The 15,732-nt window shown below is 46.8% G+C and overlaps 1 protein-coding gene across 5 annotated transcripts in view; it reads left to right on the forward strand.

The window, feature by feature from the left end:
- Palm2akap2 (PALM2 and AKAP2 fusion) overlaps positions 1 to 15,732 on the forward strand; it is a 437,218-nt gene that overhangs the window by 401,144 nt on the left and 20,342 nt on the right. For all 5 annotated transcript variants that reach the window (XM_038347003.2, XM_038347004.2, XM_038347005.2 and 2 more), the window contains one exon: positions 3,017 to 5,459. In XM_038347003.2, coding sequence (XP_038202931.1) covers positions 3,017 to 5,459 — 2,443 coding nt within the window. The remainder of the gene's footprint in view (positions 1 to 3,016; positions 5,460 to 15,732) is intronic.

Genomic DNA, 15,732 nt, shown 5'->3' on the forward strand with positions numbered 1-15,732 from the left:
TTTTGAGTGGCTCCCTGGGATTCTTAAATTAGACCAGGCTGGCTGGCTGGTCCCAGGGTCCTCCCACGTCTTCATCCCCAGCACAGGAATTACAAGCACGGGCTACCACAGCTGGTTTTCTTACATGGGTTCTGGGGCAAAACTCAGGTCTTCATGTAAACACCATACTGACTGAGCCATTTCAAACCCCTATTTTTTTTTTCTTAAATCAGTTTAACAGAAGACATAGAACTTGTGTTGTCATTTCTAACTCAAAGCCCATATATATTATTTTTGACATGGCAAAAACATACTGCCAAGTGCTCTTTTCAGGCTTTCAACATTTCATATCTGGCTGCTTCTAGTTCGTGAAGGATTCCTTTGTGATCTAGACACGGTTTCTGGGCTCTCGAAAGAGCTGTCAGTGGATCAGCTTGGCACTGTTGAGCTTTGAAGTGCTTAGGAGAAAAGGACAGGGCTGATGCAGGAGCCAAAAATCCAGTTCCTTGAAAGTGCTGTGGAAGACGGGCCGGGCACCCCTGTTTTAGAGACTGATAGGGCGCCAGTGGAGTCAAGGGCTTCATTTGGCCTCACTCTATGAAAACTCTGGAATAAACTCGTGGCTTCACGGGCAGCGTGGGAAGTCCAGCTTTTCTTCAGGAAAGGGCTTGTCACCCAGGGCCTAGGGTTGCCTCTCATTTCGTCAGACTCTGCCAAATACATTCCCTGCCTGTTTAATGAGCATCACTGAGTAAATGCCTTCTGTTTCTCTTCCTTTATACTACAGTGTCTTCCTTGGCAATTGTTCTGAGGTGTTTCAGAGCCATGGTTTTTGTTTTCTTTTTTTAACTTTCTTGTGTTCCCACTAGCTTCCTATTACTTTCCACTTTTCCTTCCTAAAGTTAGAGAGAGAAGGGACACTCTGCTTTTCCTGTAGTTAATCACTGGCTTGCCGAGGCTGGAAGTCGGAAGTGACTCGCACCTTCCAGCACCTTCCCCGGTTGCTCTGTTCATTCTGTAATCACGTTCCATGGAGTGAGCCAGCTTCGGCCCACACTTACTTGAATTGAATGTCTGCCACTAAGTTTCTGCATTGAAAATTTCTAGATTAAAAAAAAAAAAAAAAAAAACAACTCCAGCATCCCAGTGAACCCCAGGGGGTCCCGTGCATGCTAGACAAGTGCTTATCCTCAGTATGTTTCTGTAATTCCTAAAGATAGGAGTAGGAGGTGCTGACATCCACCTTATGAAACATGGCTTTGTTTTAATGGCATTAAAATGTCAGTGACAAGCCAAGGATGCAGCTTGGTTGTAGCATTTGTATAGCAGGCCCAAAGCCCCCACTGGCATAAAATAAAGGAAGGTGGCAGTAAAACCGGTATTGACAGGCATTCTGCCTCATTCTAAAGGTGAAAGAACCTCCAATTCATGATGATCCAAGTGGTGGCCTTTAATCCCAGAAGCTGAGGGCAGAGGCAGGCAGATCTATGAGTTCAAAGTCAGCATGGTCTACATTATGAGTTCTAGGACAGCCAGGGTTATACACAGGAACCCTGTCTGGAGAAACAAAGCAAACAGCAACAGCAACAGAAAATAATAAAAGCATTGGTGATTCTAGTGGGATGAAGGAAGGGGTAAATGAAACCAAGGGACAATAATAGATGTGTGTGAACATGTCGTAATCAAAGGCATTGTTTTGTATACCCTCCCCAAAAAAGAACTTTTTTTTGAGACAGAATTTCTCTGTGTAGCCTTGACTGTCTTAGAACTCTTTATAGACCAAGCTGGCCTCAAACCCACAGATAACTGGCTCTGTGTGTGTGTGTGTGTGTGTGTGTGTGTACATATATATGTATGTATACATGTATATATATATATATGTATATATATTAATAGATAATAAAAAAACTCAGAGTAACAGATGAGCAGCCAGATAACAAGACTACGCAGACGCGACAACATAGGAAAATGTGATGTTCTATGAAAAACGCAAGACCCCATGTTCTTATTAACCACAGACTGTGATACCATGTAGAAACATTTCAGAAACTGGAGTGACCATGCCACTGGCCAGTAGTGCTTCACAGCTTCAGGTAGCTAAGGAGGGTTGTGTTATGCAGTCCTGGAGGCCTTGGTCATGGTGCTTGTAATATATTTGGTCAATTGTAGCCTTGGTGGTGGGGAACTGCAGCTTGTGAGAAGCCAGGAAAGGGATCTACTGCTTTCCGGTGTAGAATATGGAAAGAGTCCTAAGGTTTCTTATCCCAAAATAGTTGCACTTCATCCTACCAAGAATTATAAGTCTTTGAGAAGAAAAGTAGTTCCACAGAAAGACCTTCTTGATATACTTGGGGGTGCCTAGAAATAGTCTGGTCAGAAGCCCGTGATCGTCTATAATGGCTGTACATTAACTATGTTATGTCTTTTACCTTAGTTTTTATTTCAGATAATGTTTTTCTTTGTGCGTGTGTGTGTGCGCATCTGCATGCTTGCATACCTCAGTGTGCATGTGGTGGTCCCAGAACAGCTAGCTGGAACTACTTTTCAATTAATCGACAAGATAATCCCTCCTAGACATGCCCACAGGCAAATTCTGTAATTCTGGCTCTCCTCTCAGATGATCTAGGCTATATCAACTTGATAGTTTAAACTAACCAGGAGAGCTACATGTCACCACACAGAATGGATATTTAAAAGATTATTGGAAGAGAGATCTCTATTCAAAAGAAAAAGTATATGCTGCTGTTTGTTCCTGTTTCCTATGTGTTACTTACTTTTTTATTTATTTATGTTATGTACATGAGTGCTCTATTTATGTACACTTTTATGACAGAAGAGAGTATTCGCTCCCACTATAGATGGTTGTAAGCCACCGTATGGTTGCTGGGAATTGAACTCAGGACCTCTGGAAGAGCAGCCAGTGTTCTTAACTGCGGAGCCATCTCTCCAGCCCCTTCTCTGCGTTACTTATGAGTGAAGCTCTGTGCATCTCTATCCAGAAATGGGCATTTCACCATCCTTGTGTTTTCTCTTCTAGAAGCCTCCCCAGCTTTCTGAGGATGCTAACCAGCTGAGAAGCAAGCAGGACGACTGTGGTGACATTCGCCCGGAGCCTGCTGCCAGCTCTCCCTCCCCAGATCACAAAAACATGGAACTTGAGGTGTCTGTGGCAGAATGTAAAAGTGTGCCTGGAGTCACCTCTACCCCCCATTCCAAGGACCACTCTTCCCCCTTATATTCGCCCTCACACAATGGCCTCCTCGCTGATCACCACGAGTCCTTAGATAATGATGTTGTCAGAGAGATCCGATATCTAGATGAGGTGCTGGAGGCCAATTGCTGTGACTCCTCTGTGGATGGAACTTACAACGGAATCTCCTCCCCAGAGCCTGGCGCGGCCATACTGGTGAGCAGCCTGGGCTCACCTGCCTATACACCTACCCCTTCAGCTACTCAGGCCGAACCCACTGAGAAAGCATCTGGCAGGCAGGTGCCTCCTCACATTGAGCTCAGCAGAAGCCCTTCTGACACCATGGCTGAAGGAGAAAGAGCCAATGGGCACGCCACTGACCAGCCCCAAAGCATGCTGGGGGATGGCCTGCAAGCCCCTGCCAGTCCCAGCTCCTCTACCAGCTCGCACTGCTCCTCCCGAGACGGAGAGTTCACGCTCACCACGCTGAAGAAGGAGGCCAAGTTTGAGCTGCGTGCCTTCCACGAGGACAAGAAACCCTCCAAACTCTTCGAGGAGGATGAACATGAGAGGGAGCAGTTCTGCGTGCGGAAAGTGAGGCCCTCCGAAGAGATGCTCGAGCTGGAGAAGGAGCGGCGGGAGCTCATTCGGAGTCAGGCCGTGAAGAAGAATCCAGGCATTGCTGCCAAGTGGTGGAATCCCCCCCAGGAAAAAACTATTGAGGAACAGCTGGACGAGGAACATCTGGAGTCGCACAGAAAGTACAAGGAGCGCAAAGAGAGAAGGGCACAGCAGGAACAGCTACAGCTGCAGCAACAGCTGCAGCAACAACAACAGCAGCTGCAGCAACAGCAGCAACCGCCCCTGTCCCAGCTCTGCACAGCTCCAGCTTCTCACGAACACCTAGACGGCATTGAACGCACCAAAGAGGATGTGGTCACCGAGCAGATTGACTTCTCTGCGGCACGCAAGCAGTTCCAGCTGATGGAGAATTCCCGGCAAACGTTGGCCAAGGGCCAGAGCACACCACGGCTCTTCTCCATCAAGCCGTTCTACAGACCTCTTGGATCCCTCACCTCAGATAAGCCGCCAACCATCTTGCGACCAGCAACCCTTGGGGGACCTCTGGAAGACTGCAGCACCCAGGCAGCCAAGGGGCCGAGAGGGTCCTGTGTATCTGAGAGCCAGTCTCCAGGGGCAGGCCCGGGTAGCACTGCCACTCAGGGAAAGGAAGGGCCGTACAGTGAGCCTTCCAAACGTGGGCCCTTGTCTAAATTGTGGGCAGAGGAAGGGGAGTTCACGAGCGCCCGGGCTGTTCTTACTGTAGTCAAGGACGAAGATCATGGGATTTTGGACCAGTTTTCAAGATCTGTCAACGTGTCTTTGACCCAAGAGGAGCTGGACTCAGGTGTGGACGAGCTGTCTGTGAGGTCTCAGGACACCACGGTCCTGGAGACTCTGTCCAATGACTTCAGCATGGATAACATTAGTGACAGTGGAACTTCCAACGAGACACCCAGTGCCCTTCAGGAAAACTCTCTGGCTGACTTCCCTCTGCTCCAGACTCCCCAAACAGACAACCCCTCAGAGGGCCGAGAAGGAGTCTCCAAGTCCTTCAGCGACCACGGTTTCTATTCTCCTTCTTCCACACTGGGAGATTCCCCATCAGTCGATGACCCCTTGGAGTATCAGGCTGGGCTTCTGGTGCAGAATGCCATCCAACAAGCCATAGCTGAGCAGGTAGATGAGGCTGCACCGTACACCAGCAAGGAGGAGCCAGAACAGCAGGGACCCAAAGCAACAGCCGAGGAAGCCGAAAGCCCAGCTTCTGGCACCGGGAAACCCCAGAGCATGTTTGCGCCACCTCAGGTGTCCTCTCCTGTTCAAGAGAAAAGGGATGTGTTACCAAAGATCCTCCCCGTGGAGGACAAGGCACTCAGGGAAAAGGGGCCCTCCCAGCCATTGGCCGCCGTACAGCCCAGCGGGCCAGTCAACATGGAAGAGAGCAGGCCCGAAGGAGGCTACTTCAGCAAGTATTCAGAGGCAGCCGAGCTGAGAAGCACAGCCTCCCTCCTGGCCACGCAAGAGTCTGATGTCATGGTTGGGCCCTTCAAACTGAGGTCCAGGAAGCAGCGGACTTTGTCCATGATCGAAGAAGAGATCCGAGCAGCCCAGGAAAGGGAAGAGGAGCTGAAGCGACAGAGACAAGCGGCACAGAGCGTACCCAGCCCCAGGGCCAAGAACGCCCCATCGCTGCCTTCCAGAACTCCCTGCTACAAAACTGCTCCAGGTGAGTGACAGCCACATCCTGAGCCCAGGTGTCATGCAGAGCACCTGCTTTATGCCTGTGGCAGGAGGATTTCCGCGACAGAGCTGTTAGAGTGTCCACTGTGAGGATGCCAAACTTAGGTGGTGCTTGTTATTTCTCAGTGGGTACCAGGGCTCCTTGCCTCTCAATCTGCCTAGTCTTGATTTATTGTATACATTCTTTATTTATTTTTTGCTGACGAATTAGGTCGATACGATAAATAACCAGACCAGCTCAAGAATAACAGTTATATTTTAATAGTTGAAAAAGGGGGAACTCACGCTACAAGAGTGGGAGGTCTGAAATCCAAAATGGTCCGGCAGAGAGAGACCACGCACCTGCATCTCCCGGTATTTCTACCTGGGCTCCAGGCGGCCACACCCTAACCAGATGTGATTGGTTGAGCTTCCCCATCAATTTTTTTTCCATTGGAGGGCTGCTTCTTGGCCAAATGTGGCATAGACCCTGGTAGAGTGCACACATGTGCCTTCTGTGTCTTCAATTCAATAACTGGACCTTCAAAAGCTAGAGTTAAATCCATCTTATTTGGGGGATGTGTTCTACCAACACCTTTTGGGATGCTGGCTTTCTTCCTGGCAGTGATGGTCACCATGACTCAGGGTTGACGACTACAGACAATTCTGTCCATCTTCTTTGTGGGTGGGCTTGGTTTCCTTGATCACAACCAGTTACAACCATGCAATGACAGACCACATGTAAGGTGGTTCCATAAGATACCACCCAGTGTGACACTGTAACCATCTTTGGTTTCTTTCTAAGTCTACTCTGTGATGCTCATACCATGAGATGGCCTAGCCATGTCTTCCTCAGACATTTCTCAGAATGTTTCCAACCTCCAACCTCATGCGAATCAATATTGGATTATTAGTGCTCACAAGCAGCCTCAATGGACAGAATTTTCAACATCTACCTGTATGTCTGTCTTATTTATCTCTCTGTCATCTATCTATCTCTATCTATCTATCTATCTATCTATCTATCTATCTATCTATCTCTATCATCTATCTATCTATCTATCATCTATCTATCTATCTATCATCTATCTATCTATCATCTATCTATCATCTATCTATCTATCTATCTATCTATCTAGGAAACATGGGTTCATGCAGAGATATTTTTCAAACACTGGTGTGTGTGTGTGTGTGTGTGTGTGTGTGTGTGTGTAAGAGAGAGACTGTGAGTGTGCCCATGTCATGGTGTGCATTTGGAGGTCAGTTGATACCTTTCAGGAATCAGTTCTCACCTTTCACCTTGTTGAGCAGGCTCTTGTTCCCGCACCTGGGCTGTGTAGCCCAGGCTAGCCAGTCTGCAGGCTTCCCTGTGTGTCTCCCTTCGATCTCTTAATGTTGGGGTGCCAGGAATACAAATGCACACTACTGCATCTACATTTTAACTCAGGTTCTCAGGATCCAAACTCAGATCGTTTACCCACCCAGGCATCTTTTAATTCTGATTTAATAGAGCTCCTCGCATTTGTCGTACGAATTCCTTCCCTGGGGAGACAAACAATTCCCACCCACCCACCCCCTTTATAAGCTTCCACAGTCAAATCAAAGTACAGTTCACCAAGGTCACCCTGGGGAGCCCATGAGCTTGTTGAACTTATTTACAGAGCACGGGTGCAGGGTTGCATATTGACCCCAAAGATGCCGCACTGAAAAGTCTTTATCTAGCTTGGATGATTGCTTCCTCATAACTAACTGCATAAATAGAGTTCCCCCTTTGGTTAACCTTCCCTGGCCTGTGTATTCTAGAGACTGCAGACCTGGAGGCTGTGCACAGTATTGCATACAAATGCCAGGGACGGGCAAGGCGGAGTAGTGAGACTCTCAGATGAGGGTTCAGTGACCTTCCCCACTCCCTATTTCTCTGAGGGAACAGTCAACATACCCTCTGGTGATGGTCTTCTGCAAGCCAGTACCGCTTGGTCCGATGCAGATGGCGGCTGTTTTGTTCAGAGGACGTGTTCTTCAAAACACCTTTTCTCTTTCCACGTTTCCAGCTTCCCTTCCCATATATGCAGCTTCTTGATACCCTCAATATGTTATTTGTTTGACCTCTCTAGCCACACCATGGAGCCAAACTCCTGTTTTCTTCATCAAATTATGTACCATTATTCATTTCTAGGTGATCACTGTGCCCACCCCCCATTCTGTTTACCTCTCTTAGGAAAGAGACCCTGTAAATGTTACCTCTGTCCCTTGTCCACCTTGCTCTGACTCACGGTGGCCCCTCCCAACCCTCTGCAGAGATCATGTTTTTAGCACCACCTAATGCCTCTTGGACCGAGTTGTACAGGAAGGAAAGGGAAGGGAGGTGGAGGAGGAAGAGTGCAGAGATCTCTTTGATGGGCCTTTAATTCCTCGTGGTCCCAGGCCAGAGCCAGTTGAGTGCTTAAGGCAGGAAAACTGTCAGGGAAAGTTTTTGTTAGTGGTTAGCCACAAGAACGTGGCTTTTCCTGGCAATTCTCAGTTGTCGAGTTCACTTGGAACTCTTTGGGGCTGAGAGCTGACTTGACACGGATGGCAGCTGAGCATCCTGTCCTGGAGAAAAGTCTTTGTACCACTTGATTTCAGCCTCAGCTTGGGAGTTACTGCACAAGCAAGTGATGGCGATACCCAGATGTTGGCAACCTCGCTGATGGAGGCACAGTCTGTGTGCGTATTGGCTCCTCCCACTTACACGGAAGGCAGGTATCATGGTTCCCTCACAGCTGCCAGTTACTGCCAACTCTGCCTACCCTGCTGGATTATTTCATTATAAACCTTTTCTAAAGTCCGTATTATGGTCAGTGGACACTATAACAAAACACCTTGGGCTGAGTGATTTATGAACAATAGAAATTTATTTCTTACAGTTTTATAGACTGGGATCTCCAAGATTAAGGCTGTAGCAAGGACCCACATTCTGGTTTATAGATGGAACCCCCTCTTGATGGCCTCATGTGGTGGGAAGGAGGCAGACAAGTAGTCCCTTGTGGCCTCTTTCATAAGGACATTAATCCCATCCCTGTCGACTCAAATCTCATGTTCGCATCACCCGTCTGAAGCTCCCCCCAAAAGCATACATTGGTACCTACATTTCAAGGATGCATGAAGTTCCCAAACACCAGATCACAGCAGCAGGTATTCTGGATTCTCCACTCAGTCTCGATGGAGCCTCTCACGCATTGCCCCCAGCTTTACTTCTAACACATGAACAACTGTTGAGTGTGTTGCTACTTTGTCTGCGTTTAGCTGATGTGCCTGTCAGGCTTCCTTGTTAGCATTGGGTTTGCCCTACAAGAAGCAAGGTTCCAGTGTTTGCACCTTGACCTCCAGCAGCCTGGTCCCAGTTTCTCTAGAGCCTTCTTCTGTGTGGATGCTGGTCTCTTTCCCCATGTCTTACCCACACAGCATTCATTTTAGTCTCTCTAAGAAGACAGTAACTGCCAGGTATTATGCCCATTTTTTAACCCACTATTCAGGAGGCAGAGTCAGGAGGATCTCTATGAATTTGAGGTCAGCCTGGTCTACGTTGTGAGTTTCAGGACAGCCAGGTCTATGGTATGTAGAAAGGCCCATCTCAAAACAAACAAACAAACAAACAAACAAAAAAGTGCTGGGCAGTGGTGGTGCACACCTTTAATCCCAGCACTCCAGCACTCCAGCACTCAGGAGGTAGAGACAGGCAGATCTTTGTGAGTTCAAGGCCAGCCTGGTTTACAAGAGCTAGTTCTTTGACAACCAAAGCTGTTACACAAAGAAACCCTGTCTCAAAAAACCAAACTGGGTGCGTGTGGGGGACGGGGAGAGACAGTCATTTATCGGTGTGTATGTTCTGTTCTGATTTTGTTGCCACATTGAACATAGTCATAGTATGATGCACACAGACCCATTAATATTTATAGCCAGAATATGCAGAAAAGACACCATGGCTTCCTAGAATTACAGCGTGGAAAGATGAATCAAAATTTAAGTGAATAAAAGCTTCACTTTTCTTTCCTTTCCACTTCTGGAAACCTCTGGAGTATTGCTTGGCCAGGAGGAAGCTGACACATTACTCTGGCAATTTGTGGCTTAGAACTTCTGGTTCCAACATGGGCTTTTATGAATGAAATATTGCTAGCTTTCTTCTGCACCGCCTCATGCTTCCTGCCAGAAGTGACTCAGTTGGTTTTCTGTGTGATTCAGATCAGATTAATGATAGCAGGTGCTGAAAAGTAATAACTTACTCCTTATCTAGGAGAAATCGTGCTGGCCACATGCTGCACCCTAAGACTGTAAGCTGATAACATTCACCGAGAACGGGTGCTCTAGAGAAGGAGAGATGTGCAAATTCTTCCCCCTGTTAGCTAAGAAAACCTCCATCAGCTAGGTATTGACAAGATCTCTGGAAGGTGTTTCCTTCTCCTACCCCCTTTATAAGCGAGTGGTGAAGGCCTATAGTTCTATCTGCCCGGGAGACTGAGGCAGGGGACCTCATGTTCAAAGCCTGTCTGTGCTAGAGAGAGCAGAAGGCCAGTTTAGGTAGCTTAACAAGATCCTTTCTCAAAATACACAGGAAGGAAAGGGCTGGGGGAGTTCAGTGGTACAGTGCTTGCCTAGCATGCACAAGGCCATGGGTTCAATCTCCATACCTCGGAAAGGAGAGAAAGGAAGGAGAAGAAAAAAGAAACCCCTTGACGGGTGTAGGAGCCCAATTTGAAGGGGAAACCCCTACATTAGAGTAAAAAACCCTTGAGGAGAGAATGGGGTATGCCTCCCCAGACATCTTTTAAAACCCAAGCAATCATTAAGAGCGCCCCAAAGTCCTTGCATATTGTGGGTGCCGATACCCAGTTCTCAGTGCTTGTATCTATTATTAAGTATCACCTGGTTTCATTTCCAGCTTCTAAGAACGCCAGGGAAATTCGGGGAGGTGGTGAGCAACTTTGTTTTCTGATAGTGTCTGTTTTCACACTGGATGTTGACCCGATAGAGCAAGCTGGATGGTTTTCGAGGTGAAGTGGTATATTATGGAGAACGGTTAATGAAAAAAAAAAAGGTGTGAACATCGAGCCCCATCCTCGGAGCATCTGCCCATGTCTTTTCATGGTGGGTGACAGGATGACTGTACAAATAGGCTTAGTGACATATGTCTGAAATCTCAGCACTCAGGAGGGTTACCGGGCCAGCCTGAGCAACACTGGGAAGTTAAGGCTAGCCTGAACAACATAATAAGAACTTGGCTGCACATGCCCCTCCCCCATCCACTCACACAAAGAAAAATCTAGAGGAGACCTTGTTGTCAGTTTGGGCTATAGTTCTGCATGAGATGATTATTGTCTTAAGATAAAAAGTATTAACCGGGAGGCAGAGGCAGGCGGATCTCTGAGTTCGAGGCCAGCCTGGTCTACAAGAGCTAGTTCCAGGACAGGCTCCAAAGCTACAGGGAAACCCTGTCTCGAAAAACCAAAAAGAAAAAAAAAGTATTAACCGGATTGTTACCCCTTCCTCTTTATTATCTTCAAATATCATAAAGGGAAACTGTAAGCAGAAAAACAAGTACTGATGGATGTTAGAACAATGCCTCTGCAGTGGAGCCCGTGGCTTGTTCTGTGCGAAAAGAGTCAGAGAATGACCAGGCGGTGGTGGTGCGCACGCCTTTAATCCCAGCACTCGGGAGGCAAAGGCAGGCAGATCTCTGTGAGTTTGAGGCCAGCCTGGTATTCAAGAGCTAGTTCTAGGACAGCCAGGGCTGTTACACAGAGAAACCACGTCTCGAAAAGCCAAAAACAAACAAACAAACAAACAAGCAAATCCAGAGGAGGCCAAACTTCATTGCACCTGCTGGCAGCTGCTGGGGGTGGGGAGATTCTTCTAGACTGTAATGGAAGAAGGCTTTCCATCAGGAAGTATGACGAACCCAGTTTAGACAGCTCCAAGGAGTCCAGCTGGCTGTGTGAAGCAGCATGAGCTTTATGTGGAATGTCCAACAGGTGCTTGGTGTCCGTTGCTGTTTCCTGAACATTCTTTGCTGAGTAAATCTAAGCCTGTTGGCTGCAGCTTAGCAAGACCTTAAAAGCAGTATGCAATACTAGTTACTTCAGTTACTTCATTCATATTTTCTCATTTGCCACCACTTAACTTACTCCTCCCAATACATACACATGATATGAAGACATGAGACTATATATACATGTGTACACATGAATGTGTATTCACATACATGAACATTTTTTTTTGAGACAAAGTCTTACTCTTAGCTCAGGCTGCCCTGGAACTATCTATCTATCATCTATCTATCTATCTATCTATCTATCTATCTATCTATCTATCTATCTATCATCTATCTATCCATCATCTATCTATCTATCCGCCCTCCCCCCATCCATTCAACCATCTATGTAGTTCTAAGCTATCAGTGGCCTATGGGTACAGGTTTGGCCCACAGAGGTGACCTTGATGGCTTGCTGGTATTTTCAGAACTGAATATAGGCTAAATTTCTGACACTATTCAATGATTTAGACAGATGGGGGCATCTTAGCTGTCTAGGTTGGTTGCCTTATAAGTTTTCTCTGCCAATTCATTTCCCAGAAAGAAGCTTAGCCATTCACTCCAGAGTCAAGTTCATACCCCAAACCTACAAAGGAACTGGATTGATCTGAGTATGAGCAGGGATTGGTGTTCACTCTTTTGATTGAACACATTTGGCGACATGAGATCAATGACATTTGGTCACTGGTAGTCATGGAGCATGATAGTTGCCTTCTTAACATTCTCTGTCCCTTTGAACTTCCCTGTACTTCACTGATCTCAACCCAACAAATGTCTTTCTTTATAAAGTACCCACTGCTTCTAAAGAAATTGATAAGAAAAGCCCACATGAATGCAGTGTTATTTTTGGATGTTACTCTCAAAGGCTTTGAAAACTAACTATCGTGCTCCAACCTGTCAATCTCGATCCCGAGAAGGATTAGACTCCAGGCTATCCTCTGTGGCAGGCCTGTGCATGGTCATGGCTTTCAGGTAACACCATTTGAAGAAAGCAAACCCTTTCTCTTCAGTTTAACTCCCTCCTGTGGACGTCAGTTCTTCCATATTCAAGTTGTGTTAGCCCCTTTGCTGATTGACCCTGGGTGTCTGCCTTGCCTCCTGGTTGTGCTCATACCTTGTGGGAGGCACACATGGGGTCCTCATTGCTAACATATGCATGGCTACTCCGTGCTCTGGGAATTAAGACAACTCTTTCCCAGGAACCAGACTCAACCACAGACAAGGAAAGTCTTCAGTCTTAATCTTACAGAGAGGAAGTGAATCAAAAGGCCTACTTCTTGCAAGATCCCTGTTGAGGAATGTGAGCTAATCAAAGCCAGCTTGGAAGCAGGATGTCCCGACCCGTGACTGCTGGAGCCTGGACAGGATATGACTACGACTCCTACTAGACTTGTGTACTTCCCAAGGAGCTTGGCTTTTCGGATGCATTTGATCTTTGTGAATAAGTCTCTGCGAGGGTGTGGAAGGCTGACTGGGAGAGGGGTATTATACAAAAGAACCAGTCAAGGATGGTTCTTTAAAGGAGCCAATTACTCCTCTGGAGTCACATCTGAAGTTCAGTTCCGGGCTAGCTGTGTGAATAGTTAGTTCATTTCACCTCCATAAACCTGTTTCCTCGTCAGTAAAAATGGGAACAATAGAGTAACAGCTTTCCCAAAACTTTAAAAACAGTGTCTGGTACATAAAAGGCTCCCAAGAATCGGTGTTACTGGACTAGAGAGGTGGCTTAGTGGTGGAGAGAACTTGTTCTTTCGGATGACCCTGGTTCGGTTCCCGGCACTTACATGTTGGATCATAGCCATTCAACTCCAGTTTAAGGGGTCAAAAGTGCATTTCTGATCTCTGCTGGTACCAGGCATGTATGTACTGAGCTTAATACACGCAAGCAAACCTCTCACGCGCATGAGATAAATAAATCTTTAAAACTACTTTTTAAAGTTAATTTAATTTCATTTTATGGACATGAGTGTGAGGGTTTCAGATCTTCTGAACTGGAATTACAGACAGTTGTGAGCTGCCATGTGGGAGCTGGGAACTGAACCTGAGTCCTCTGGAAGAGCAACCAGTGCTCCTAACCACTGAGCCATCTCTCCAGCCCCTTAAAACTGTCTTTAAGGTTTATTACTATGGATTTATGGTTGCTTCTGGGCTTTAAGAAAAGGCCTAGAGACCCCAGCAGTACCACCGATAAGCTGCTCTTTTACAGTGGCCATGACCTCCAGATACATACCTGAACGTGCTGTTCGAGTCAGCTTCATTTCTAGTTGAGAGAACTCCCTTAGAATTACATTTCCCATGTAAAACCTGACTTCAGGAAGGAGTTTCACGTAACTATGTCAAAACACAAAGGCTGTCCGTGCTAAAATGTACTCAGTGGCAATAAATTTATACACACTACCATAGAAGTGTTCCCTAGAGAATCTTAGAACAGAACACACAACACCTTTAACCCCAGCACTCTCGAGACAGATCTCTTGAGTTTGCCTGGACTACCGAATGAGTTCCAGGGCCGCCAAGGCTACACAGAGGAACACCGTGCTGGGATTAAGGGCGTGTACCTCCACCATCCCAGCTTTATCTCTGTCTTCTAATCGCTTTTTAAACCAATCATCTTCAGAGAAACAGAGCTCCTCCCTCCTAGGGTCTCACTTTCTTCCATTCAGGTTCACAGAGTAGCCCCTAGACTCAGCCATCCCTCCCCTCCTGCCTGCTCCAACTAACTTCGAAGCAACCATATTTGCTAGTTCTTCAGACTTATTCCATCCTCCAGGGCCTTTCTTATTCCTGTGTTTATGATCTAAAAGTTCCTGTCTTCCCATTCTCCCACCTGGGGGCCTTCAAAGGAAGAGATAAAAGAAGGGAGATTGTTCATGGTGTGGGGGGTCACAGCAGGAGCCGCACAAGCCCCTGTGTTTGGGGGGCTGATGAAAAGCGGTCGCTCACATCCACCAAGAAGAAAGGAAGTGGAAAGTGTGCAGCTCTGGGTTCTCTGAGGACTCGTGAGCAGCTTTAGATGCTGGTCGACTCACTCTTCCCAGCTGTGTGAAGAAAAGAGGCCATTGACAGAGGCGCAGGCTGGGCACGTCATCTGGTGGGTGTTTTTGTTCAGTTTGGTTTTTTTTTTTTTTAAATTCAAGTGGGTGATAGCTTTTTCTCTTGACAAATGTAAGGAACAAAGGGTCTTTGAGTTATGACCGCGGACTCCGCAGACATAGGGTGCAATAATCACCCAAATTCAAACTTGCTTTACATACTCATACAAAAATATCTAAACCTCTGGAGTCTGCATCTCAGGGTTTTTGGAAGCTAGGAATGGTCTTGAGGAAGACTTGAGTCGGCAGGGATGACATGCTGTGTCCCAGCAGACACAGCCCTCCCTGCATTCTGTGAGTGGGAAGAATTACAGATTCTTTTCTCTGCCCACTGTCGTTACGGCCTACCCGAGGGAAACCCCAAAGCACAGCCAAGCATGGATGTCTTCTCTGGACCAGCAAAATGCTTTAACTATTTCTGGTGCATAGATAGGAAACACGTTCAGACTTCTAGCTGCCTTTGCCTCTCTTGGTGGGAGACAGCATGGGCTGGTTCCAAGGGAAAGCCTAGCGCCCTTCTTGCTTCTGAGCCTGCCTGGCTGTATTGCAGCTGTGAGTTTGACATTGGTAGCTTCTCGAGTGTGTCGAGAATGTGTAGCCTTGGAAGGGGCGCAGACCCAGTGAACCCAGCAAGTGAAGGTTAAAATGAGCAGGTTGATCCATTTATTTCTGCCTGAACTAATTATATTTAAAATAAGTATTTCCAGTCTGAGTGTGATGGAACACCTTTGTGATGCCAGCACTTGAGAAGTGGAAGCAAGGGAATCAGGAGTTTGAGGCCAGCCTGGGCTGTATGAGAGACTCTGCAAAAGAAAAAAAAAAGATCTGGTTTATTTTATATTTTAAAATTTATTTGTGCTGAAGTAGATGCACTTGGGGAGGCTGAGGCAGGAGGATTACCATATATTACTGAAAAATGAGGATATGACTGCCCCAACGTATGGTTGAGGAGAGGGTTTTATTGTAGATATGAGAGCAGAACATCTGGAAGAGTCAGACTGAACTGGGCCAGGGGGAAGGAAGGAAGAGAAGAGAGAGAGAGAGAGAGAGAGAGAGAGAGAGAGAGAGAGAGAGAGAGAGAGAGAGAGAGGGGAGAGGAGAGAGAGAGGGAGGAGAGGGAG

This window comes from Arvicola amphibius, chromosome 11 (genome assembly GCF_903992535.2).
Source record: "Arvicola amphibius chromosome 11, mArvAmp1.2, whole genome shotgun sequence".
Lineage (NCBI taxonomy): Eukaryota > Metazoa > Chordata > Mammalia > Rodentia > Cricetidae > Arvicola > Arvicola amphibius.